General features: G+C 41.4%; 1 protein-coding gene across 1 annotated transcript; it reads right to left on the minus strand.

Annotated features, from left to right (window-relative positions):
- On the minus strand, positions 1 to 26,428 carry LOC109911033 (YEATS domain-containing protein 2-like). Its single transcript, XM_020510271.2, has 13 exons — positions 26,238 to 26,428; positions 23,838 to 23,956; positions 19,807 to 19,965; positions 13,670 to 13,894; positions 13,173 to 13,458; positions 10,849 to 10,957; positions 9,528 to 9,604; positions 6,901 to 6,980; positions 4,929 to 5,130; positions 2,430 to 2,659; positions 2,109 to 2,183; positions 1,558 to 1,631; positions 1 to 1,195 (listed from the first exon to the last, which is right to left on the minus strand). Exons 1-13 carry the CDS (start codon positions 26,395 to 26,397, stop codon positions 1,069 to 1,071), a joined length of 1,923 nt encoding a protein of 640 aa, XP_020365860.2. The 5' UTR covers positions 26,398 to 26,428; the 3' UTR covers positions 1 to 1,068.

A 26,428-nucleotide genomic window follows, 5' to 3' on the forward strand; every position in this document is an offset into this window, starting at 1 on the left:
TTTTTTCAATTCAAATTGATTTTATTCAATTGGATTTTTAACTTATTAATGACCTTCAGGAACAAGGGGAAAGAGGGTGGAACACATTACTGTTCCAGCCAGGTTATAATCTTATCCAGCAACAGGTTAACCATCTAGCTCATGGACATAAGAACCTATCTTGCTATTCAAGCTAATTGGCTGTGCTGCACAACGCAACTCTCTGACCAAGTTAAACCAACAGCACAAGAAACAAATACAATGGCCGCTGGTGAGTGAGGTCAGAAGGGGAGCCAAATTGCCATTCGTCAATAAGCTATAGAGATGATGATGGCTTTGAAGGCCGCCCCTCCCCAAAAGCCAGGATAGTGGGACGAGATGGTGATGATGGTGTGCTTTTAGCTGTTGTTGGTGCTGTAAAGCTGGCTGCGTGACGGCAGCAAGCAGACCTGTCAGGGAGTGCTAGGTCCTTCTATTACTGCCCTTACTAAAGGCGAGCTGGTAGATGGGAGATTGTACAGATGAAACCGTAAAACCCTGTTCCTACTGATGGGCAATTTAATTTCTGTCTGTAAAGGGCATGTAGCATGCTGTGGAATTTCAAAACTGTGAGGTACCTTTTTCTTTAAAAACAATATTTAATAACAATTACAATTACAAGCTGATTTAGTCATTGAATGACATCATTTGGACCAGAGGTGTGAGCTGTTTAGACTGAAGGGAGATGACATTGATTTAAGCCCTCCATCACAGTGTGTGAACATCATTAATCCAGTTTTGTCCTAGACACACCAATCCAAAGACATAAAAATGTACGTTGCCAGTATTTTGTCTTTTTCCAGCTCTTGAATGAACATAAACATATTCCTGCTATAGCTCCTACCCAACCTCTGACAACAGCCAGCTCCAACTGGGAGCACTACTTCCGGAAGCTTCTGTGGCTCCACGATGAGTACTGACAACATGCATTGGCGCAGTGTCACCCTCACCATCATGGGCACAACGGCTGCAGTGATATGTCAGTGTAACAGTGGCTTTGGACATTGCCAAGTCCCTGTCTTCAATGGAACGGAAAGAGTGTGAAGCCCTTCATAATCCCTGCTGTGGGGTCTGTTCTGTAGCCAGCATGCCCATGTACTTGTTGGTGAGGAAGTCGCAGACGGAGATGTTACAGATGGCTTGGTGGACGTTGATTACATTCAGTTCTTTGGGTGCTCTAAATCAAATAAAGAAACAGATTATTTACAAATGGACATGAAATGATACTACACAGAAAGTAGCTATTCAGCCCATCTTGCCTATGCCAAGAGTTATGCAATGAGTACCACCCCCGAGTTCTTTTCTCATAGCTCTGTATTCTCCCCACAGATGCTGCTCAGTTTCTCCAGCAATTTCTGTATTTGCTCCACTATTCCAATGCCGTTCTGAATAACTGTCCAAACACCAGCCTCTGTAACCATCTGCCCAAATCTCTTTCTGCCTGTTTTCTAATTAAGCACCGGTCCTGCTCGTCTCTCATCTTAACCTTGACATTGACAGGCAGAGACTCAGTCAATTAGAAGGAAAACTGCAACATACCTGTTATGGGGAGTGTTCTGGTATGCGACTTTCAAAGACTCTCGAAGGATGTCACTTACAAACAGTTCAGCAGCCTAAAGACAAAGAGATTCTACAGATCAGGAATCAGGCCAGCACATCAAGTCACTGAATACTGCAGCTTCCCAATGGCCCTTTACTCTGCACCTCCCTGTAACATGACAGAGACTGAATTTTACAGTAACAGGTTGGAGGTTAGGAACCACGGCCAGTATCAGCAGATCCTGGAAAATCATTAGCTTCTTGGAGTGATCTGTTGTTGCTCAGATCTGGCACAGACTACAGAGTGACAATCTGTTACGCAGACTTACTGCATAATTTAGTGCAACATGTTGCTAGCTCTAGTGACTTATACACAGGGACTAGCTGCGACTTGCAATAATTTAACATCACTCGCAGCCACTCACTCTTCCACACAGGAACATGGGCTTGCTCTGAGCCACTCACCCTCCCTGCAGGAAGTCATCCTCACTTGCAAGGACTCACCGTCATTGAGCAACTTGCAATTATTCAGTAAGACCTCTTGACCTTACCTTTACGATCATCCCTTCGATCACTGGGGCATAGACACGGCTCTCCACCTCAACAGGTTCAATCGTGACACCAATCTATAAAGGAAAACAGAGTGGTGTGGAGGGACTAAACCAGAAGGAAAACAAACAGAGGCTGCAGAGGGACTACACCATCTTGGAAAGGCAGTCCAAAGAAGGGGACACAGATGCCCAGATGCATACATGCATGCACACCCCTCACCCAGCAAACAGAGTGCCAGACGTACAAAACACATACAAACAGGCAGGTGGGTATTGGTTGCAAGTTGGGTTTCTGGCTACATCTTATCTTTTCCTGATTACCTGCTGGGCTGTGTCTCTGGCATACTCCATGGCTGGCATCAGCCCCATGTAGAATTTGACCTCTTCATCCTCCTCCTCCTCCAGTTCCTTCTTGATTTTCACTTTAGAAGACTCGGCTGTGCCAATTATGTCAACCTCTTCATCGCTCTCAGATTCCGTTTTCAAAATAGCCTCCACCTCCATGAGCCTTTGACAGAGCTCACTGGCCATGGTGTATGTGGAAGGGCATTCTGAAATACATTACCAAAACTGTTGGATAATAGAAAACTCCTAAAGCAAGCTGCAGATTTGGTGAACAATGGCAAGTATTAAAACGATCCATGAGTTAGTATTTTAATTGTGAATTGCTAAATATTGATCAGAGTAAATAGCACTGCGCATTTCTAGAAATCCAACAGTTTGTAAATAAAGGAGAGTTCTTAAATGATTTAAAGTAACTCAGATGGCCTGCACTTAGAGGAAAATGTAACAAAATGAGTTGTAAACAATGGGAAGGATTTGGAAAATCACTTTGGAACTCTGTAGAGTAGATCACGAATATGAAAGTTTCATCAGAAATATGGAAGTATCTTCAAGAATATAAAGACATATCCAGGGACATACAAGTGTCATGAAGGGCACTGAACAATTTTTTTTTCTTTATTCATTCAGGGATGAGGGTGTCGCTGGCGAGGCAACATTTATTGCCCATTCCTAATTGATCAAAGGGCAGTTAAGAGTCAACCACATTGCTGTGGGTCTGGAGTCACATGTAGACCAGACCAGGTAAGGATGGCAGTTTCCTTCCCTAAAGGATATTTGAATCAGATGGGTTTTTCCCCCAGCAATCGACAATGAGTACACAGTCACCATTAGATTCCTAATTCCAGATATTCACTGAATTCAAATTCCATCATCTGCCATGGCGGGATTCAAACCCAGGTCTGCAGAAAGTCATTTGGTTCTCTGGATTAACAGTCCAGTGATAATACCACTAGGCCATCACCTCCCATCAAGGTGATTGATTTCATCTTGGAGCGGGGGAAGGAGTGTAAATGTAAAATGTATTCACTAGCCTAATTGTGATGCCAAGGTATATTAACTCATAGACCTTCTTTGCATAGAAAATAATAAAAATAAATTGACAGAATCAGTTAGAGACCAAAATTAATTGATACTTGAACACCCCTTACTTCAGATGGTTGCTCATTTTCTAAATCAAGTGCAGAATTGCTTCAGATTGGTGAGAAATCCTGATCAGTTTCTCCGCTCAGGGCCCATTTAAAGAATAACTGCTACCCTGCTTTCGTAACACAACACCAGCTCATATCCCTCAGCCACATAACTGCAGTATAACATTTCAAATGGTAGCCAGAATAAATGTGGAATAAGGCAAAATATTCCATTTTAAAGACCACACCACTAATCCTGTGGTCCAGTTACTCTAAATGGGAAAGCATAAAATCGATCACCAAGTGTTTCAAATAGCTTTAAAGCTTTGTAAGTATACCTGAGTCATTGTAAATCAAGCAGAGCTAGTAAATACCTCTGGACAATCTAAACCAGAGTGATTTGACTGCCTGTCATAAAGTTAGATCTGATTCTAAAATTGGACCATCTCTCTTTCTTAAATCTACGTGATGTTATTTATCACTGATGCCTTTTAAATATTATCTAAATCTATCCCAATGATTTAATACTGGAATCATTTACTGCTATATAGGACAAGGACACCGAGCTGTATGCTTTGAAAGTATATAGTTTGCATAGTGTGCTGATAAGCTACAAATAGAATGTCTCCTGGGGAATTGTCTTCAAAGAACATTGAACATTTGTTATTGTGGCTGTCAAATAATTGCCAGAATTTAAAAATTGTGGATCATTTATTATAAAATATTAAATAATGAACAATGAGCCTGACATGTCTCTGGAACTCCATTCTACCCAATCCTAGAGGGATACAGACAAAAGAAACAGTGATTAGAAATCAGGCTGAACTGGAAACTTAATACAATGCTTCAGATTATCTTTCTAAACTACTGACTGACATGATGTCATTGGGACTATTATGCCATACATGTACAGGACATGGTGTGTGTGACTATTTGAGGGGGGGGTTGTGTGTGCTGTGGTGGTGTGGTAGTGAGCTCCAACTGTACAGGGTGTGGGAGAGAGAACTTTGAATGTATAGAATGTGGGGGAGGGAGACTCAAATGTACGTGGTATGGGACAGAGAGACTCAAATGTACAGTGTGTGTGAGAGAGAGTCTCAAAGGTACAGCGTGTGGGAGAGACAGATCTCAAATGTACAAGGTGTGGGAGAAAGAGCTTTGAATGTACAATGTAGAGGGGAGAAAAGTCTGAACTGCCTAGGCTTAACTTCTCACTCCCAACTTCTGTTTTAACTTGTGTTGGTTTAGGAATTCAACAATTCACTCAGCAAACAGTGGGGGCTCATTTTGTTCTTTCACCTTCCTTAACCTGAGTGATTTATCACTCGGAATGGAATGTTGATCTCACCTGGCTCGTTGTCGATTCGAGTTAGTATATCTTCCATCGAATCCTCCTCGGTGATGGCAGTCTCTGGGTCAGGGGGGGTGTACCCGCGCTGGCGACACCAGTACATGATTTGCTTAGTCTTCATGACGTCTGTGCTACTGAACCGTGAGCATTTCTCCATCACCTCCTGCAGAATCTTTCTTACGGCTACTGCACGCTGCCACTAGGGTAGGCAGGAAGGAATATGAGATTCTGAGCTTTCCGTCACCATCCTTAAAGACTACAAATAAGGAGGGAAAACACGCCAGATGCATTCTTGGGCTGAAGTCATGAGAAAGTCTAATAGATGTTTGTCTCTATCTCAGGAGGACCAGAATACTGAGTGGTAGAAATTTGGTTTGTGTTGCACAGAGGTTTAGTCAGATTCTATCTCAAGTATTAATTTAGTTTCGAGCATGAACTTCAGAGAAGTCGTCTTTCAGGGTGAATTTTGTACAGAGACCAGAATCACACCAGAACTTGAATGGTTTAACAATGAGTACTAGTTGCACGAAAGGGGGTTGTATTTCCCAGAGGTTAAAAGTTTGAGGGGTGATCCAACTGAGATGTTTAAAACAATGACGACATTTGACACAGTGCACTGGGAGAACTGGTTTTCCCAGGCATGGGAAGAGTACAAGGAAGGACACAATTTGAAAATGACAGGTTTCACTTTTGGGAGTGAAATCAGGAACTCTGAGTTACTGCCAGCATTTTCTGTTTTCATTTCAGATTTCCAGCGGTGTTTTGCTTTTGTTGTAGTAGAAATTTGGAATTGTTTTTCCAAAAGACATCTGCAGATTTCAAGACTAAGATCAGAAGGTATTGGATATTTTTATGTATCACAGGATACAGAACAAAGGCAATGATATCAAGGCAAGGTATAAGTTAGCAACAATCACTGTGATGGGTGGCAGAATAGGTCTGAGTTGCTGAGTGACTTATTCCTGCCCTCAAGAATATGGAATATTTCTAGAGAATTAAGGAATAGGATAGAGGAATTTATACCACTGAACACAACAACCTGTATTAGAGATGCTTGGATACAAGTTCCTGTAACACATACCCTGACATGGGGAACCCTGTATCCTAGCCACCAATACACCAAGTCCTGTCTGTAGGTCATGACATGTTAAGATGTCAAGTCTTAGCCTCAACACTCAGTGAGGCATCAAGCAAAGTTCAGCTGCCTTCCTTAAACAGAGACATGATAATTTCAGAACATCTATGGAAGAGGCCACAAAACAGACCAACCCCCTCACCTTATCCCAATCTTGCTGAACTTCAGTTATACAGGAGGAAAATCCCTCAAAAAGTACAATCTGCTTTTTTTTGTAGGTGAGGGATTTTTGACTGAGGGATGCAACACAGTACAGCTGTTACCAAAAATCTACGTAAGTTTTCAACAGTGACTAGCGGATAGCAATCAGGTGTGGGAAACCTTTCTGACCCCTTTATTCATTCATGGGATGTGGGTGTCACTGGCAAAACTGACATTTGTTGTCTGTCCTTCAATGCCCTTGACCTGCTCTGCTCGGGTATTTCAGAGGGCAGTTCAGTGGATCTAGAGTCACTTGTAGGCCAGGCAAGGATGGTAGATTTTCTTCTGTAAAAGGTATCACTAAATTAGATAGCTTTTATGACAACTGACGATAGTTTAATGGCCGCTATTACTGAGACTAGATTTCAATTCCAAATTCCATAATTGCATTTAAATTCCACCACTCATTGTGATACATGTTGGAACCATATCCGCAGTGCATTTGTCTATGCCTCTGGATTATTAACCCAATGACTTTACCATGAGGCCACTGTCACCCACCCCACCCCACCCCCAAAATCTGGCTGATTTTACTCCACTTTTCATTTATGCTGTTCAAAGTACTGTACAATTAATGTAAAGACAAGAACTAAGAGATAACTTCGGCTTAAGAGTACTGGGAGTGGGTTTTACCTCTGCAGCTCTCCGCTTCCCAATATTCCAGCTGTAATACTGCTCCAGGGAGGTAGCACAGAATGGGTTGGAGTCCTCGTCTATTAGAGAAAGTTCAGTGATAAGTGTGCAATATATGACAGCATTATAAAGATCACTGGGTGTGACAGATAAACTACCAATGTGATAGAAACAGCTAAAGGAAAGTGATTTTAACTGTGATTGCAGGGTTCAGCACTTAGTCTGCCAAAACAGTTGGGCAACACAAATTGAGCACTTTGCTGAATTCAGTCACTGGTTCAGTTTAGCACAGGTCATAAAACTATTCAGGTTGAAAGGGCATCTTAATCATGAACTTCTAATTTTGATCTCCATCCAAGCTATAGAGGCAGTGAGAAGACCCCTATAGTCTGTAGGGCCTTATCAAGCTCTTAGGACATCCAAGGAACCTCATGTCCAAGGAATTACAATGCTTATAAGTATAGCAGCCAATTTGTGCCATAATCAACCAGTGGGAAAATGGCCAATTAATATGTTGTTGATAAGGTCAGAAATCAAACAACACCAGATTACAGTCCAACATGTTTATTAGAAATCACTTCACCTGACAAAGGGGCTATGCTCCAAAAGCCTGTGATTTTAAATAAACCTGTTGGATTATAATTTGGTGTCGAGTGACTTCTAATCTTCTTCACCTCAGTCCAATACCGGCACCTCCACATTATGTTGCTGATGACATTGATTGAATATTGGTCAACACGAGGAGCGATTGTCCTGATATTTCCAAATTAATTCAGGGCTGTTGTATGCTTTGCCGTTTCAAGTGCTCAACTAAACACATTTTAAATTTCTTGAGGACTCCCACCTCTATCATCCTTTCATGCAGTGAGGTTGAGATACCTACAACCTCTTGCTCATTACCTTAAAACTGTCCCCATGGTTATTGACCCTTGTACTGAAAAGGGACAGTTCCTATTTTCCCTGTCTATGCCTCTCAGAACTCTGTACACATTAATTAAATCCCTGCTCAGCTTTGCCGCACTAATGTAAACAACCACAGATTATCTACTTTCTCTCCATAGCTGAAACATTCCAGCCAAGGCTAAATGCTGCCGCCTTTTCCTACCTATAACCTTCCATTAGTGTGGCAAACAGAACTGCACGCAGAACTCCAGTCGTGGCCCAACTAATGTTACGTACAGTTTCACCATAACCTCCTTGCTCATGTACTCAATTCCTTGACTAATAATCCTATATGTCATCTTAACCAACTTATCTACCCTGTCCTGTTACCTTCAAGGATTAATGGACTTGCACACTAAGGTCCTTCTGTACTTCCTATGAGTCAACATGGGTACCTATACCTTGTTAATTCTCCCAAAATGCATCACCTTCATTTGTTACTATTTAGCCCATCTGACCAATTTGTCTATATCACCTCATATATTAAGGCTTTCCTCCTTGCTTTTTACAACGCCACCAATTTTTGTGTTGTCTGAAAATTTACTGATCACACCTCTTACATTCTGTTTCCTGTGCTAAATTTGGATGCAATTTGGCAAATTGCTCCAAATCCCATGGGCTTTTAGATACTTAGTCAGTCTGCCATACAAGACCTTTTCACAAGCTTTACTGAAGTCCATCTACACTACATCAACTATAATACCTTTATCTACATGCCTAGTCACCTCTTCAAAAGATTCAAATTTGTTAGACACAATTGCTCCCTTACAAAGTCATGCTGACTATTTTTAATTAGGTAAGAAGTCACATGATACCAGGTTATAGTCCAACAGGTTTATTAGAAATCACAAGCTTTTGGAACACTGCTCCTTCGTGAGGAGAAGTGAAGAGGAACACATAAGAGAGATCAAAATATCATGCAAATTGTGTGAGTGGAGTGTTGACAGGCTGAAAAACAAGTCTCTGCAGGTGATCAAAAGTGTCAACAGCTAAATAACAAGTGAAGGGATGAGCTATGATCCGATTAATTGAGGCAGAGGGATAATTACAAAAAATTAAAAATAAGATGGTGCTGGAGACAAACCAAATGACTAGAAAAACATGATAGGTAGAAAAGTTGCATGACGAGGGTCTAACCAAAGTAACAAGTAATCCAAAAGTGTAAAAACTAATTAGAGAGATCATAACAAGTTATCAGGTGATAATGCTAAAACAGGACAGTAAGGAAGACTTTACAAATACAAAAACAGTGTGGTGGGGTTACACATAGCATGACCTGAACCTGAGATCATGGTTGAGGCTGTCTTCATGGGTACATAACTTGGCTATCAGTTTCTGCTGGGCAATTCTGTATTATTGTGTATCTCAAAGGCCGCCTTGGAAGATACTCACCCGAAGATCAGAGACTGAATGTCCTTGACCGCTGAAGCATTCCCTGACTAGGAGGCTTGCAGTTTCCCAGTTTATCCCTACCCAACTTCTACAAAAGACATCATGGCACTATTTCTACAAAAATCAGGAGGACTTCTTCTTGGTTTCCAGCCCAATATTTATGGTAATCTGCTCGAATAGCTGCTTTAAACCAATTCAAAACCTGGTCAACATGAATGCATGGATTTGCAGCTATCGAATCCAAAGCTAAAACGAGTAACACAGTGAAATAAAAGTCAAAGAGTTTTACTCACTTTTCTTGGGAGCAATCAGAGGCACTTTCTTCAGGATGGCAGTCAGTAGCTGCTGTATATTCTCAATATATTCGAGGCTAAAGGTAGTAAGGAATAAGATGCTGGTCAATGCTCTGTACGCATCTGTAAAGCAGTGACATCCAGACTGTAATTAAAATATTAACCTGTCTTTTCTCTTTAAAGGTCGAACTATTGACCTAACCTTTAACCTAAAGGCCAGTTCACTTGCTCGCTTTACTTTCATGCCCTTATTTAAATTCAAAATAGTAGTCCACTGCAGGGTGCTTTCACTATGACATCAGTAATTAACTCCATCTTGTCATTCAAAACCAGACCCAGTATGGCCTGCGACAAAAACAGAAGTTGCAGGAAAAACTCAACAGGTCTGGCAGCATCTGTGGACAGAAAGCAGGGTTAACGTTTTGGCTCTAGTGACCCTTCTTCAGAACAGACTCAAAATGTTACCTGTTTCCTCTCCACAAATGCTGCCAGACCTGCTGAGCTTTTCCAGCAATTTCTAATTTTGTTTCTGATTTCCAGCATCCGCAGTTCTCTTTTTTTTTGTCTAGTAAAGCCTGCTCTCTGGTCGGTACCATTACATGTAGGTCTAGGAAATTAGACTAAAAATATTTAACAAATTCCTCCACTAGACCTCTTTTTTCCAGTCTATAAGTAGCTTAAAAACCCCATGATAATTGCTACCCCTTTTGACAAGCTCCCATTATTTTTTCCTCGATACCTTATCCTGCCATCTGGTTACTGTTAGGGGGTCTGTGCACAACTCCCACAAATGACCTTTCACCTTTATTATCCCTCATCTTTAACCAGACCACATCTATATCCTGGTTTCCTAAAGTATGGTCATCCCTTTCTATTGTGCTAATATCATCTTTAATTACCGTGGCCACTCCTACACCCTTTAATAGCTTCCAGTCCTTCCTAAGTGTCACATACCCTTCAATATTCAGGTCCCAATCTAGATCATCCTGCAGCCATGTAGATTTCACAGCCATGCATCACCAGGTTTACACAGACATGTTTTTTCTCCATCCCCCAAAGAGTGATCAAAGAATAGAGGTGAAATCTCCAACAGATTTCCAAGAACGAGGTCAAATGTAGCTGAGCATAGGCCTGTATATGCTTCACCAGGGGGAGGTTGCTGAAACAGCGTAATTGGACCGTCACTTTGAGCCAAACTGTGCTGTACCTGTCCCGGAGAATGTTTGATGGGACACTATGAGTTGTACTCTGTATCTAAGCTCTGAACACAACAGAGAGGCATCTATGAGAAGGGGATTTGAAAATAAAATGCAGGACTTACTCAATAATTTCAAATGGCCCATCCGATCCTCCTTGCTCCACTTTCACAGTGCTTGCTGTGGGTACTGAGGGACTAAAGCAAGCACCTACAGAGCCAGGCTCAGCCTTCACTTTAAAAGGAAATGGCAGAACAATAATCAGACCTTATATTACTCAACAGACAGGAAACAGACAAACCAAAAGAAGATAAATGGGATTATATTTTGCAGAAAGTTATGCATCATGTTTTGACCTAAAGTTCTAATTGCCTTCCCACTTACTTATTTCTGGGGCTAGACATAGCATGTATTTTGTCTGTTTCCAAAACTAGTTTCTCTGGGAACAGCTCACTAGCCTGTCGTCAGAGGCAAAAGCCTGAAGGTTGCAATTGTGCATCAAGCATGGCTGACCAGGAGACACTCACGTTCGAACTGCCTGCCACTCGGCCACATCATGAACATACCTTCTGTGGCTGCCAAGTCCTGGAGAAGCACTCGGTGTTCTGGCTCAGAGACTTGACATTACCGACTGCACCACAAGACTCCCTTTCCTGTCCATTGATTCCATCTAACTCCAACTAATTGTCCTGGTGCGTTCCTTAATTGAACTTACATGCAAGTCGAAGAAAGGTCATTCATATATTTGTCTGGTGCTACGGAGACCAGTCCAGTTTCAACGAGGTTAAATGGTACATCTTAAAATTTTGCGTGCAATTAGTTTAAAACCATTTCTTCTCAATTTGTATAATTTTCATAAAGCCAAATGTTTGTGACATGTAGCCCTGCAATATTACCACATACAATTAACCAGAATCTATCAGGTGAGAAATCAGGAGAATGTACAAAGCGAGATTTGTGACAAACTACACTTCTTATAATAGCTCAATCTGAGAGACTGGGTCACAGAAACCAGTCCACCACAAAATACATTCATTGTACAAAGATCCAGCTCGTGCTGCTTGATATAAGTGAACATAACCTTCAGACCACCAAACTAAGTGGAATTACCAATGTACTTGTGCAGTTTTATTTTTGTCATGTGTCTCTCTCACCCTGACTGAGGTGTACAATGTTCTGAGTGCTATAGATGGGTTAGATATGTAGAAATATTTCCTCCTAGTAGAGGGGTCCAAAACCTGAGGACCCAGTTTTATGGTAAGGAGCAGGAGGGCTAGCGGGTATCTGAAAATGTTTTACCCAGAGACTTGAGTGATAGGAACTGAGTGGTAGAAGCAGGGACCAGCAAGACATTTAAAAACTATTTAGATGAGTATTTGAAATGCCAAAAAACTATGGGCCAAGTGCTGGAAAATAAGATTAGAATAGATAGATATTTGATGACAAGCATGGATACGATGGGTTGAATAGCCTCTTCTCATGCTGTAAAAACTCTATGACAATGAAATCAATTCTTTTCCCAATTTCTCTTCATAGGACAGTTCTACCATCTTTGGAACTAGAGCCATGAATTATTTGTTGCACTCCCTCTAAGGTAATAATACTTTTCCTGAGATAAGGAAACCAAAACTGTATACAGTATTCAGATGCGATTTACACAACCTCCTGTACAATTGAGTAAAACTTCACCACTCCTGTACTCAAACCTTCTTGCAATAAATGCTAACATTCCATTGGCCTTCCTAATAGCTTACTGCACCTGAATGTTAGCTTTCAGTGACTTATCAACAAAGACACCAAGGCCCCTTTGTACATCTACACTTTACAGCTTCTTATCATTTAAGAAATATTCTGCACATCACCCACTCCTACCAAAATGGATAACCTCACATTTTCCAACATTATATTCTATCTGCCATCTTCTGACCCTTTCATTATGTCTGTCCAAATTCTCCTGAAGCTGATTTACATCTTTCTCACACCACACATTCCACTTAGCTTTGTAGCATCAGCAAAATTGGAAACATTGCACTTGGTCCCCACCCCCAAATTGTTTCTATAGATAGTGAACAGCTAGAGCCCAAGTATTGTTCTTGTGGTGCAATGGTAGTATCTCTACCTTTGACCCAGGAGCCCCAGGTACAAGTCCCACTTCTTCCAGAGGTATGTTATAATATCTCTGAACAGGTTGATTAGAAAATAATTTTTTTGATCTTTGCAGTACCCAACAATCTCAGTCTGACAACTAAATTCTAGCAAGGCTTAACAAAAGAAACATCTTGAAGAAATAACTGGAGAAATAATGACTGCAGTCTTCAGCACCTTCCTCCACTACAAGTACTGTGGAGAGAGACACTGCAAGTTTTTAAGATGAGTGGTCCTGCCCTGCCCTGCCCAAAATGGAAGAGAGATTTAACTGGTTTCTAAAAATCAGAAGCTGCTATCTTACCTGATACTGTTGGTGTGACTTGTCCACTCAATGTGTTTGCTGCAGCAATGGAACTGGATGCAAAGGAGGCCACACCAGAACCAGCTGAACTGCTGGCTTTGCTGGATCCTCCAGCACTGGGCTGCGAAACCACCACATGGGCCACCTGTGAGCCAACAGAAACAACACAAGGTGACTGGCTGGTGCTGGGTTCTGCCTGGGATACTGGGACGGAGGGCTGCTGGCCTGAGGCTTTCGCTGTGGACACAGCTGGATTCACAGGAGGGCTGGAGCCCTTTACTTCTGACTGTGAACAAAAGGAAGGAGAAATTATGTCAGTGTTGAAGTGCTTGCAGAGAATTCAAAAACCAGGAGACGCCTGCAAATTACCCTCTCTTAAACCAATCAAAACATTCCCAGGGTAAAAATGGTTTCCAGAACTCTCAGCATACAATTAGTTAGCCATCATTCTTTATTACCGCTGATTATGCATCTTCCCCTCTCCTCCACCCTGTTACCTGCACAGCCATAGTTCCTACGGTTGCTGGTGTTGTTCCTGATACTGGTGTTGAGAGGCTGGCTGTTGTAATGACTCCTCCAGCTACTCGCAGGGTGGTGGTGCCAGGCTGTGAGAGAGGAGACGCTACGGATAGTGGCCTTGCTGCTCCGTCAGGTGAGGGAGATTGGACGAGCGAGGAAACAGCAGCTGAGTGCAGAGAAGACACCTGAGCACTGGGGACAACCTGTTCATAAAACAAGTACACTTACTCCCGCTTCAGTGATAAACACAATGCAATAGACAGTGGCAGATGGCTTACCACTGTCTTGTCAAAGTGTCAAGTTTCCAAACTGCATGAGGTGGGTCATCTTTCCCTGCGAGGCTGTCCCATATCAGCACCAGCAGCAAGCGTCCACAGATGGTGGACCCTAATGAAAGCAATAGGGATGCTACTTTTGGTTGGGTCCACCATGGGAGGCAGGCTATGCAATTCATGCTCTTCACGAATAAGAACTACAGCCAGACAAGTTTAAACAGCGCAGTGAACATACTAAATACTCCAGTTTTACCAAGAACTAACAAGCGGAATACATGGCCAAGCAGTGGATGAAAGTTAGGAGAGGGGACTGAAAGCTAGATCAAAGAGGTGGAGAAGAGAGAAATGTGGAGGAGAGAAAAGTGAAAAGGAAGACAGCAAGAAATGGGTTGCATGATTAAAAGAAGTGGTGAGGCTGGATGCATCAACGCAAGTACAGAGTCTGTGCATCTGTATGCATGAACAAATAGTCAAGGATAATTGCTATTCTACAGAAAAAAAACCCGAAAGAACTACGGACGCTGTAAATCAGGAGCACAAACAAAGTTGCTGGAAAAGCTCAGCAGGTCTGGCAGCATCTGTGAAGGAGAAAACAGAGTTAACATTTCGGGTCCAGTGACCCTTCCTCAGAACTGATGGTGGCTGGGAAAACGTCAGTTTATATGCAGAAAATAGGGAGGTGGGTGGGGTAGGGCGTAAACGATAGGATAGAGCCCAAAGAGAGAGAAAGGCAGTTGAACAGACAAAGGAGATGCTAACGATCAGACTGGGAGGGTGAATAGTTGCTAATGGGGACTATTAGTGACTAATAACAGAGGGTATGTAATGGCGGGCTATGTGGTAACAAGGCCTGGTGCGTGGGGTAGGGGGCTGGGACAAGGGAGAGTTTAGGCCCTAAAATTATTGAAATCAATATTGAATCCGGAGGCCTGTAGGGTCCCCAAGCAGAAAATGAGGTGTTGTTCCTCCAGTTTGCGTTGGGCTTCGCTGGAACACTGCAGCAAGCCAGAGGCAGAGATGTTGGCCAAGGAGCAGGGTGGTGCATTGAAGTGGCAGGCAACAGGTAGTCCAGGGTCTTTTTTCTGAGCAGAACGTAGACGTTCTGCAAAGCGGTCGCCAAACCTACAGACTATTCAACAGACATGGATATTCTATAGATTCTGGAATGGTTCCAGCAGGCTGAAGGTGTCAAGTTTCACCCTTGATTGAAGAAGGCAGGAAGAAAAAAACGGAGAATTACAGACCTTTCAGCCTTAAATCAGTAGGAAGGGAAGTGCTAGAATATATTATAAAGGATGTGATAAATCAACACATGGTCTGATTGGGCACAGTTAGCGTTCATTTGTAAATGGGAGATCGTGTTGGACAAACCTGTTGTAGTTATTAGTGATAAACAGCATTGACAAAATATTAGTGCATAGTTGGATTTTCAGAAGGGTTGTGATCAAGTCTCCTGCAGTAGGTTGATTAGCAAAATTAAAACACATGAGAAGGAAGCAATGCATTGTTATGGATTAAGAATTGGCTAACAAACAGAAAACAAAGAGTAAAAGTCAATGATTTAAATGTGGGGACAAAACATGATATTTATAAATTTGCAGATGGGAATATGTGCTGGGAGGAAGGCACAAAGCAGATTCAAGAAAATTTAGATCATATTTATTTAGTAGAACATAGCGATGGAAAAGATGTAAAATTTGAGGTGATTCACTCTGTTAGGAGGAATAGCTTAAAAGACTAGAAAGTGTAGATGTACAAATGAGTCTACGTCTCCTAGCCAATAGGCCACTGAAGGCTAACAGGCAGGTGAAACGAGCAACTAGGAAGGCATAATGGCGTTTATTGCAAGAGGATTTCAATACAGGAGTAATGAAGTCTTGCCTCAATTGTATAGAGCTTTGGTTCAACAGCCCTGAACTACTGTGTGAAATTTTGGTGCCCTTACCCTAGTAAAGATATTACTGCCACAGAGGCAGTGCAGCAAAGATTTACTATACTTGTTTCTGGCACGTAGGTACTGTCCTACAAAGAGATATTGGATAAACTGCGGCTGTATCCTCTAGAGTTTTGAAAGTCAGGTGAGCTCATTGAAATGTACAAAATACTTAAAGGGATTGATAATGTAGATGTTTCCATGGTTTGAGAATGTAAAACCAGGGGATATAATTGAAGGGGCAATCCATTTAGGACAGAGATGTGCAAGAACATTTACACAGAGTTGTGATTCTTAGGAATTCTTTATCCCAGAGAGCTATGGAAGCTCAATCATCAAGCATGTTAAAATGGTGATTGACAGGTTTCTAAATAACATTGTTGTAAAGGGATATGGGGACAGTGCGGACAAAGGGCATTAAAGTGCATGATCAGCATTGATCATATAGAATGGTAGAGCAGGTTCAATGAGCTAAAGAGCCCTACTCCTGACGCAGTGTTCCTGTAAGTTCTTAGGGAGGAAATGTGAATCAGAAAATCTACATTGTTCTGAAAGTACAGGGGTATTCTGAACATAAAAGTCCTCCCACACCTCTCCTCCTCATCCTTCCTGAAAGGAAGGCAGTCCTGACCTCATTAACTGCAAGCTGGAAGCTCTGGTAGTCACTAGATTCTCAAGACCGCACCTGACACTTAAGCTTCTTTCAAACATTAAGCAATGTACAGATAGTTGCTGCATTTCTTTTGTTCAAATGCTGAAGACACCAAATCATTCGAGACTGTGACAGCAACAAACAAAGGATATTATGATGGTAAAGGTCAGCAGACAAATGCTAGCTAAAAGCCTGAGGCAATGATATCAATGTTTTATAACAGCAACTGTGTGCACTCTTCCACACAAGGCAATTGGAAAGGTTCCACTGAAGAGGAATGAATCAGCAGCACCAAATAACAGGCTGTGAATAGAAGCTAAGGAAATTAAAATTGTTTCCAATGCCTGGAGAGCTCATAAATCCGTGTGGAAATGCAAGGCAGAATCTTGTTGAGGATCAAAGACATGGAGTTTAGTGATGTTGGTTGAGAGGTCTTGGTTTGAGGTTGTGAACAGAGGCCGAGAGAAAGGCGAGAGTTGGATGCAAGGGCAGGACGGTGACTCCCTGCCAATCAGACATCGATTCCTTTTGACCAAGAGACCCCATACCTTCCTCCTAAACTCCGAAGTGACAAGTTGCCCGCAGCTTAGGGGCTACTATTTGTATCACAAAGTGACAGCACCCTCTGTAGCTGGGGTCTCAATTGGCAGTAGGGCAGGAAGCTCGACCATGAGTCTGCCCACTCAGAACTTAATTCTGGTGAAGTTGGTTGGGTTTGGGTATGTCACCACCCCACCTAATTATGTAACTTTCCTATCTCCAAGCTCAGCATTGCCGTGAGCCGAAAATTCCACCCACTGATTCTAAGTATGAGAAATGTTCTGAGCAATGTTCTCTCAACGCTGTGCTGGTGCCAGGCCTCATGGCTCCACAGTGAACAAACACAGCATGTAGCAACAACGCTGCGTATGCAATCTTAAAGGATTGCACAGTGCAACATGTCAATCATGTACAACAAACAAATATTTAGAGGAATTGCTGTCTATTATCATGCATATTACTTAAAAAAAAGACCTCAATAATGCAAACTAATTTATTATTACGGAACTTTTCACACCCAGATTTGGATAATGGACATCGTTGGTAAGGTTGAACAGAACACACGGTCTTCTGGATCCATGGTTTGTTGCCGCTGAATAGCTAGTTAAGTCACTTTAGAAGGCAATTAAACGTTACATGGAGTCACATATGGGAAAGACCAGGTAAAGACAGCAGTTTTCCTTCATTAAACAACATTAGTGAATCAGAGATAGTAGGAACTGCAGATGCTGGAGAATCTGAAATAACAAGGTGTAGTGCTGGATGAACACAGCAGGCCAAGCGGGAAGGCTCAGTGAATCAGTTGTGATTTCACTGCTGCCTAATACTGTGAAGGACAAACACAATAAAAGACAATGAAATTAACTTTTTTAATTTCCAGATTTTTTTGAAACTGAATTCAAATTCTCAAACTGCCACGATGGGATTTGAATGCCCTTGGAAAATAGAAGATCAAGAGGAGATTTTATAGAGGTATTCAAAATCATGAAATGTCCGGACCAAGCAGATATGGAGAAAACCATTCCCACTGGTCCCATCAAGAACCAGAGGGCAGGGATTTAAGATGATGGGTAAAAGAAACAATAACAACATGAAAAAAAATGTTTTGTACACAGCTAGTGGTTAAGGTCTGGAATGCACTGTCTGAGAGTGTGCTGGCAGCAAGTTCAAGCAAGGCTTTCAAAAAGGAACTGGATCATATCTGAAAAGGAAAAATGTGCAGAGCTACGGAAAAGAAGAGGAAGTACCATTAGATGAGTTATTAAAGACAGCAATGTAGAAATGGCAGGCATCCTCTGTGTTGAAACTATTCTATGATTCTGCACCATGTATCCATAGCATGATCAGGCAAAGATGCTGCTGGCGGAAATGGGAGAAAGCATACAGAGGCGTGATTGAGATTTCAGTGTCCCTCTTAGTTTTTGTTTACTTTTCTAAATAATAGTGCTTCATCATACTGTAGCCATCAAAAACAAACCAACTGTTTCACAAGTGAAATTAAATTCATCTAAGAAGGTCCCATACATTGTTACAATTTTTGCAATGATTCACCGGTTTGTGAGACTGGCGTCCTGTCAATTCAATTATAAATATGATGTTATGAGTCAGCCCAAATAGCATCCATAGATTATAAGAAACAGAAAGGATATGCAACCAAGGAATAATACGTTTCTCATAGCATAGTACAGCACTATTTATTGTTCTCTTTATACAAGGACTAGGACTGGCTTTATAATGACTGCATACCTGTGCACTTGCTACTAATCTTTTACGTCCATGCTGTTTAATTAATGTACTTGGGAATTAAAGCTTAAGTCAGTCCTTTGCTGTGACACCGCCATCACCTTCTGACTGAAGGAATAAAAATCCCACCAAGATGATAGGATAACATCAATGCTTAAACAAACTGAATAGGGAGCTGTATCTGTTTTCTGGCCAAGCTACACATTAACCTAGATATCTGAGCAATTGTAAACACTCTTTTGCAAGGACAAAGGGAATTAGTGCTCACATACTAATGGAACCTGCAATGTCAAAGTGAAAAATAACCAGGGAAACAAAGCAATAGAATAAAGATATAATAAAAAAACCTATTTTTAAAAAGCCTCAAAATGTAGCACTTGTATCCTTTCTTGACATCCTGAACCAGGTTCCACACACAATCATTTGAGTGGGCCTTAATCCTCAACCCCATTCCAATACAGAGTATTCACAACAAGGAATTGGATGAAACTAATCAAAAGAACATTCATGGTTTTAAGTGGAGTTCTGTTGCATTGGTCTATTCTCTAGTAGGGAAGTAATTCTTCAGACACAATGGGCTGAATGGCCTCTTTCTGGGCTGTATCGTCTCTAAGGTTCTAATCTTGTGTCTTTCTTAAGATTTGTTATATTGGTCTCAAACATTCCATTTCTCCTGCAAACACAACCTTCACTCTTTTTGCCAAGTCAAATTTTAATGCAATGTTCTATTAATGGGTTTGCAACAGTCTTCTTAGGAATCTTCTGAAGGGATGTTTTGCTGGATGATTTAATCTCAAATCTATGTAGAATATGTGTCTGTCACTTTATGTAGCTCAACAGATTGCAATAAGTTGGATTAAGGGCAAAGGGCTGTGCCTCAAAATAATTATGCCCAGGTATCTTAAAAGTGACAGAATTCATGTCCAAGTAAGAAAGCTCTGCCCTAGCAGTTGAGCAGAATACAGCAGTTACCTGTGCAAACACTGCTTTTTGTGTAGCAGAGACTCTGATTGCCTGCTGTTGGGTGCTTGTAGAAGACGGCCCCTGCACTGCCATGCCAGACGCCACTGAGCTACCAGGTCCATGCTTCACAGAGGCCTGAGTGACCGGCTGGCCAACCAGAAATGTGCCCTGGAATGAGAAAACAAAAATCATTGTCAAATCGTAATTTCAATGTGAGGGAGTTCAGCATCTCCTAATGCGTGGAGTTACCTCGGTAACTGGCTCTAGAAATTCACATCTCTGAGATGCAATAGAATTTCTGGCTACACCAAGGTTACAGAATGGCCAGAAAAATAAAGCACTTTTGAGTCAGATAGTCGTACAGCACAGAAACAGACCCTTTGGTCTAACCAGTCCATGCTGACCATGTTCCCAAATTAAACTAGTCCTACTTGCCTGTGCTTGGCTCACATCCCTCTAAACGTTTCCTATTCCTGAACTCATGCACATGTCTTTTAAACATTGTAACTGAATGTACATCCCACCACTTCCTCTGGCAATTCATTCCACAACCCATTCTCTGCGTAGAACAACTGCCCCTCATGTCCTTTTAAATGTTTCTCCTCTCACCTTAAAAATATGCCCTGTAGTATTGAACTCCCCCACCCTAGGGAAAAGACCCTTGTCATTCACCTTCTGTATGAACTTCATGATTTCATAAACCCCAATAAAGTCACCCCTCAACCTCCTATGCTCCAGTGAAAAAAGTCCCTGTCTTTCTAGTCTATTTTTATATCTCAAACCCTCCATTCCCAGCAACATTCTGGTAAATCTCTTCTGAACCTTCTCCAGTTTAATAATGCCCTTCCTATAACAGGGCGACCAGAACTGTACACATTACTCCAGAAGAGGCCTCACCAACATCGTGTACAACCTCAGCATGACATCTAAACTCCTATACTGAAAGGTCTGAGCAATGAAGGCAAGCATGCTAAACGCATTCTCAACCACCCTGTCTACCTGTGACACAAATTTCAAAGAATTATGTACCTGAACTCCTAGGTCTCTCTGTTCTACAACACTACCCAGAGCCCTACTATTCATTGTATAAGTCCTGTCTTTGTTTGTATTACCAAAATGCAATACCTCACATTTATCCAAATTAAACTCCATCTGCCACTCCATAGCCCACTGACCCAATTGATCAAGATCTCTTTGTAATCTTAGATAACCTCTTCACTGCCTACTATACCACTAGCAGTCTAGTGTCATCTGCAAACTTACTAACCACACCTCCTATATTTTCATCCAAATCATTTATATAAATGCCAAACAAAATTGGACCCAGTACTGATTCCTGAGGAACACCACTGGTCACAAGCCTCTAGTCCAAAAAACAACCCTCTACCACCATCCTCTGTCTCCTACCATTAAGCCAATTTTGCATCCAATTGGCAAGCTCATCCTGAATCCCATGTGATCTAATTTTACTAATTAACTACAGAGCCTCTAGTGGTTCAGCGGAGAAACTTGAAGGGAGTTTAATGAGTAATTTTAATCATGTAGAAAAGGAAAAACTGTTTCTTCTGGCAGGAGTTGGCACTTGGAAGATATAGGTTTGTTGTACTTGGCAAAGCAACCAGGGAAAAGATTATTTGTTTTTAACACTGCCAGAGATGGTGATAAAAATTACAAAACATTTCAAAGGGAACTGAATACATAATTGAAAAGGAAACATTTCAGAACTGCGATGCAGTAACAGGTTTAAATACATTGTTCTTTTAAGGAGCTGGCAGTGAGATGATGGGACAAATGACCTTCTGTGCTGTAAGACTTTATAGAGAGCTACTGCTCTAGCATGTCACACCAAACCATATTCTTTTAGGTATGTATTATAATTTAGTCAATCACATGCAAAGGGAGGTTGCAGGCTCATAAAAAATTATTACGCAGTTAAGTACACTGCCCTGTTAAATTCATTTAAGTGAGGTATTATTATGATAATGCCTTGTTCTTTGGAGGGAAAAGAAAAATCTTCTTTTGGCAATTTTCATGAAATCCAAACTGAAACGTGTATATTCTGAAAAGGCTGTGATTTAGGTTCCTAGTAAGTATCTTAATTCTGAGAAATTCCAGTGTGGTTTGGAGTTGCTTTGGGGGTAAATGTTCAACAGCAACACATAAATAGCTGATTGGGAATGACTGCTGTTCTCAGAGCCTGTGGGTCATAATAGACCCTGCTGGAAAAGCAGGGAGAGGACTCTGAGGATAAAGTAGGGACTGTGTTACTGAGCGTAATACAGTTGGAAAGGTCAGAAAATAGGAATTGTAAATTAGAAGGAACTCACCACTGCTGCCATTTCAGTTTTGCCAAAGGCATCAATTATTGTTTAAAGGGGTTGAAGAAGAGAATCTCTGGGAATTCTTGTAACTATGCGAGTGTATCAACTATTACTGAAAATGTGCATTTTAAGGATAATTTATTTGATGACGAACGTTTGCAGTATATTGATATTTTGTCATTGGGCTTTTTCCCGTTGGCAAAATGGGGAATCTTTCTTTTATTTTTGGTCCCTATGGGGTACATAACACCAGGAAACACAGAAGAAACAATCTAGCTCCTCAATCCATTCAACTAGACACTGGTTGATCTGTACCTCAACTCCACTTACATGTATTAGTTTTATACCCTTTGACTTTAAAACTACCAATATCCATGTACACACAGTTTTTTGTAGACAAGCATTTCAAATTTTCACTACTCTTTTTGTGAAATAAATGCATCCAGAATTCCCATTAAATAGCCTAGCTCAAACTTTGCTCAAAAAGAAATAGGTCCTCAATTAAATCCATCCAACATTTTCAACACCGCAATTAGACCACTCCTTAATTTTCTGAAGTCAAGGGAATATAAAAGTGAAGTTTAGGCAACCCGTCTTCATAATTTAACCCTCAAACCCTGTGAGTGATGTACAGGAACGATACCAATGTGCCAGTGTCATCAGTTTACCAGACCTGGAAATGCCTTGAAGCCTATTCCTCCAATTGTATCATTATGGTCCAGCTGATGAAGCTCAAATATCCCAGAATCATTGTACACAGGTATAAAAGCAGCTCAGTGATGTACAAATCTTTGATGAGCTTTCATTTTTGACGAAGTTCCAACCTCTCAGAGTACCTGAACCCAAGAGTACCTGTATGACATTGCTGATTCAAACAAGAGGTATATGGTCACCTTACTGAGTGAAGCTGAATTTAGTGCTGAATCAGAGGGCATTTTTACACAGTAACTTGACTTATCCCGTTCCAAATTCAGTTCACCTAAGGACTTCTCCAAGAAAGAGAGAGAGAGAGGGAGAGGGAGAGATTGAAACAGAAAGACATGGATAAAATCATTGTTAGAGATCATGAAATAGAGATAGAAAGATGTGAACCGAGATAGAGAGCATTAGAAGGAAAAAGATAGAAAGATATAGGTATAATAGAGTGGTCTATTTGGGCTAGATTCCAACAGAGGAACCAAAGTTAAAATTCACAAGAAATGCCCTTTTTGCCACATTCACAACATCCAACGAAAATACTTTTGTCCCTGTACTCCCTCATTATGCTCACAAATACTGACGGGCACATGAAACTGTTTTATGTGAAGCTTTTTGTCTGAAGACAAGAGATGCTATTTTGTGGCCCTGCAATCCCAGTGGGCTCACTTACAGATCACAGTCCACACCAGAAATTCAACGGCAGAGTTTGAACTACCATCTACATAGTAATAGTTTCAGGTAGTAAAAAAAAAAATTGAGATTTAACAGATTTCTATCAGGTAAGGATTTTAGGGTTTGTAGAAGGCCAAGAAGTAGACTTTAGATCCATACTTAATGGCCTACATTCTGAATGATCTACTCCGATTCTGATGTTATCAACCAATCCACTCATTCACAGTAGGTCAATGAACACTGAACCTCTTTCTTTTTGTCATTCGTTCACTTACATTCGTCTTGGCCAATGAAATACAGCAACACAGGTAGGTGGACAATAATATATGAAAGTGTCCTGGGACTGACCTGTGGCGTTTGCTTAAGGATATACGATGTGTAGCCCAGCTGCTGGGGTAATCCACTAACCACGGTGCCCTGTATGCTACCAGTCGTGCCTGTTGTTGCTCCCTGCACTTGCTGCGCTGCTAAAAGAACACAGTCCACAGGAACATTGCATGAATTAAAAAGTGATGACTACAGAACAGAAACTGGCCAGTGCATGTCCCCATGTGTAGTGACACTAGTGATGCTGGGTGTAAGTGTGGTTGGTGCTGGGGCAATAATAAGACTATGTACAGAGAGGGGAGGGGTGGGGGCAGCAAGAGAACTTGTGCTGTGTATTTCTGTGCAGTCAGCGTGAGTTGTAAGGCTACGGCTGGTGAGAACAAATGGTAGCAATGTTTAAATTACACAGGGATCGTGGGCAAATTCACCCCCAAAAGCCCCTAAAATACACACAAAAAATTAAATCACAGGGATGTTCCCATTTCCCCAAATATGGGAGAGACTGAATCTGGGAGAAGCTGCTCCACTAATCACAGATTCTGTCTCTCGCATGCTGGTCACACTTGCTCCACCAATAACAGGTTCCTTCTCTCACACTCTTGCTGCTCCTCCAGAGCTAGAACCTGTGATTGAGGAGCAACAAGGAAGGGAGAGAAGGATCCTGTCACTGGATGATTGGAGGAGTTAATTCTGGTTGTTCCTGGTGCCATCATGTAGGGCAGTTCCACAAGCTGCAGCATTAAGCTATTTAACTCTATTTTCAGGGAGGCAATCTCTTGAAACATACAAAATACTCAGCAGGATTGACAGGGTGCATGCAGATAAGATGGTTCTTCTGGCTGGGGAGTCTAGAACCAAGGACTCAATTTAAAAATAAGGGGGATACCATTTAGGACTGAATACAGGAAAATTTTGTGTTACTTAGAGATTTGTAAATGTTTGGGATTCTCTACTCCAGAGGGCTGTGATAGCTCAGTTTTTGAGTATGTTTAAGGTGGGATTGATAGATTTCTGCTTACCAGCGGTATAAAAGGTTATGGGGATAGTGTGAGTAAAAAATATTGACATGTCCCATCAGCCATGACCCTATTAAATGGTGGAGCAGGCTCAAGGGGCTGAATGGCCTACTCCTTTACCTAAAGGAGTACCCATTAGGGAATGGTGTCAGTTGTGGTGGGGGATAGAGTGTGGGAGGGAGAATCAGAGCCTTTGTGTTGCCCAGAGGAGCAAGTGTGGAGTGAGAAGAGTGCTGTGTTTGTGTTGAATAATGCACGAATGATTGGGTATGCACCACACCGTTTCACACTTCATGCATTTTATCCATCACTGACCAAGTTTATAACCACTCAACATATTCAACATGCTGACAACTGAGGGCAGGAAACACTGCACCTTTTATAATGTACACCACAGAGATTTCCTTAAAGGGGAGACAAAGGGATTAGTTGAGAGCTGAAATATTTTGGATAGAAGCACAGATACAAAGAGGTAGATAATCTGCAAATTGCTTATCTAAAACGCAGTCAGCATCATCCATTCAATTTTTACGAAGATTTTCAGGAGGCAATTTGCAAATCATATGTTTCCTATTTACTAAAATAATTATTGGAAAATCTGTGTCTATATACCATTTTTACAGAAAGAAAGCAGTTAACTATTCACATTGGTGAATATATAAAAACATATGGAAGATTTATATTGTAATAAATTTAAAATTACAAAATTTATTTTAGAATAACTTACAAAATAAACTCAGTTTTAGGTTCTACATCAAAGAAATGTATGTATACAATCCTTTTGGTTGTGCTATTGTGTGCGCATTGGCAGTAAGGTTGTGTGTGGTAATTTGCAGGGAAAGGGACAAGTATGTAATGAGTGGTGGCAGTAAGGCTGTGAGTACTCAAGGAGAGGACAACATTAATTCTGCATGATTGTTTGTGGTGAGGAGGGAATAAGAGAGCCCGAGTCTATAATTTCTGTGTTTCAAACTATTTGGGACTCAATTTTTCTGTGGACACAGCTATGTACAGACAGGCACTGGACCTGGAGTATTTAACCTGATGAATAATTGGGATACACTTTACAGATGACCAAGGTCAAGGATTCTATTTGGACTAGAATAAATGGAAAAGATCTGATTTATTGATTAGTGGCACACTGTAATACGCACCATAAATCAACTACAGAGACAGAGGAGACACGGTCAGTAAAGAAGAGCAACCCTCCATTGTGCAAATTCTGATCATCTTTCTTTACTCTTTTCTATTTGACCCCTGGTCAGAGCTGAGACTGGCTCTGATCTATGGCCTTGTACATTTCTCTAGCGAGCCAAATGGTGGCCTGAACCTCTGAGTCCCAGGTAAGTAAAGTACTTCTACAGTCACCCTTAACCCAAATGATCTGGCTGCAGAAAGATCTTACCTGCTGGTTGAGCAGCACGCAGGATGGCCCCCTGAGGTATTAACAGCAGCTTTCCTTTGCCAGAGGGGTTCTTGCTGTTGGTTGTTAGGTACAGTTTGGTCCCTGGGGGGAGGTTAGCCAGGTTGGCTAAGTTGGTGGCTGGAAGCTGTAGCGTTGCCATAACTGACGGGCAAAAGAACAAGCATGTGAGA

This window comes from Rhincodon typus, chromosome 13 (genome assembly GCF_021869965.1).
Source record: "Rhincodon typus isolate 14 chromosome 13, sRhiTyp1.1, whole genome shotgun sequence".
In the NCBI taxonomy this organism is placed as follows: domain Eukaryota; kingdom Metazoa; phylum Chordata; class Chondrichthyes; order Orectolobiformes; family Rhincodontidae; genus Rhincodon; species Rhincodon typus.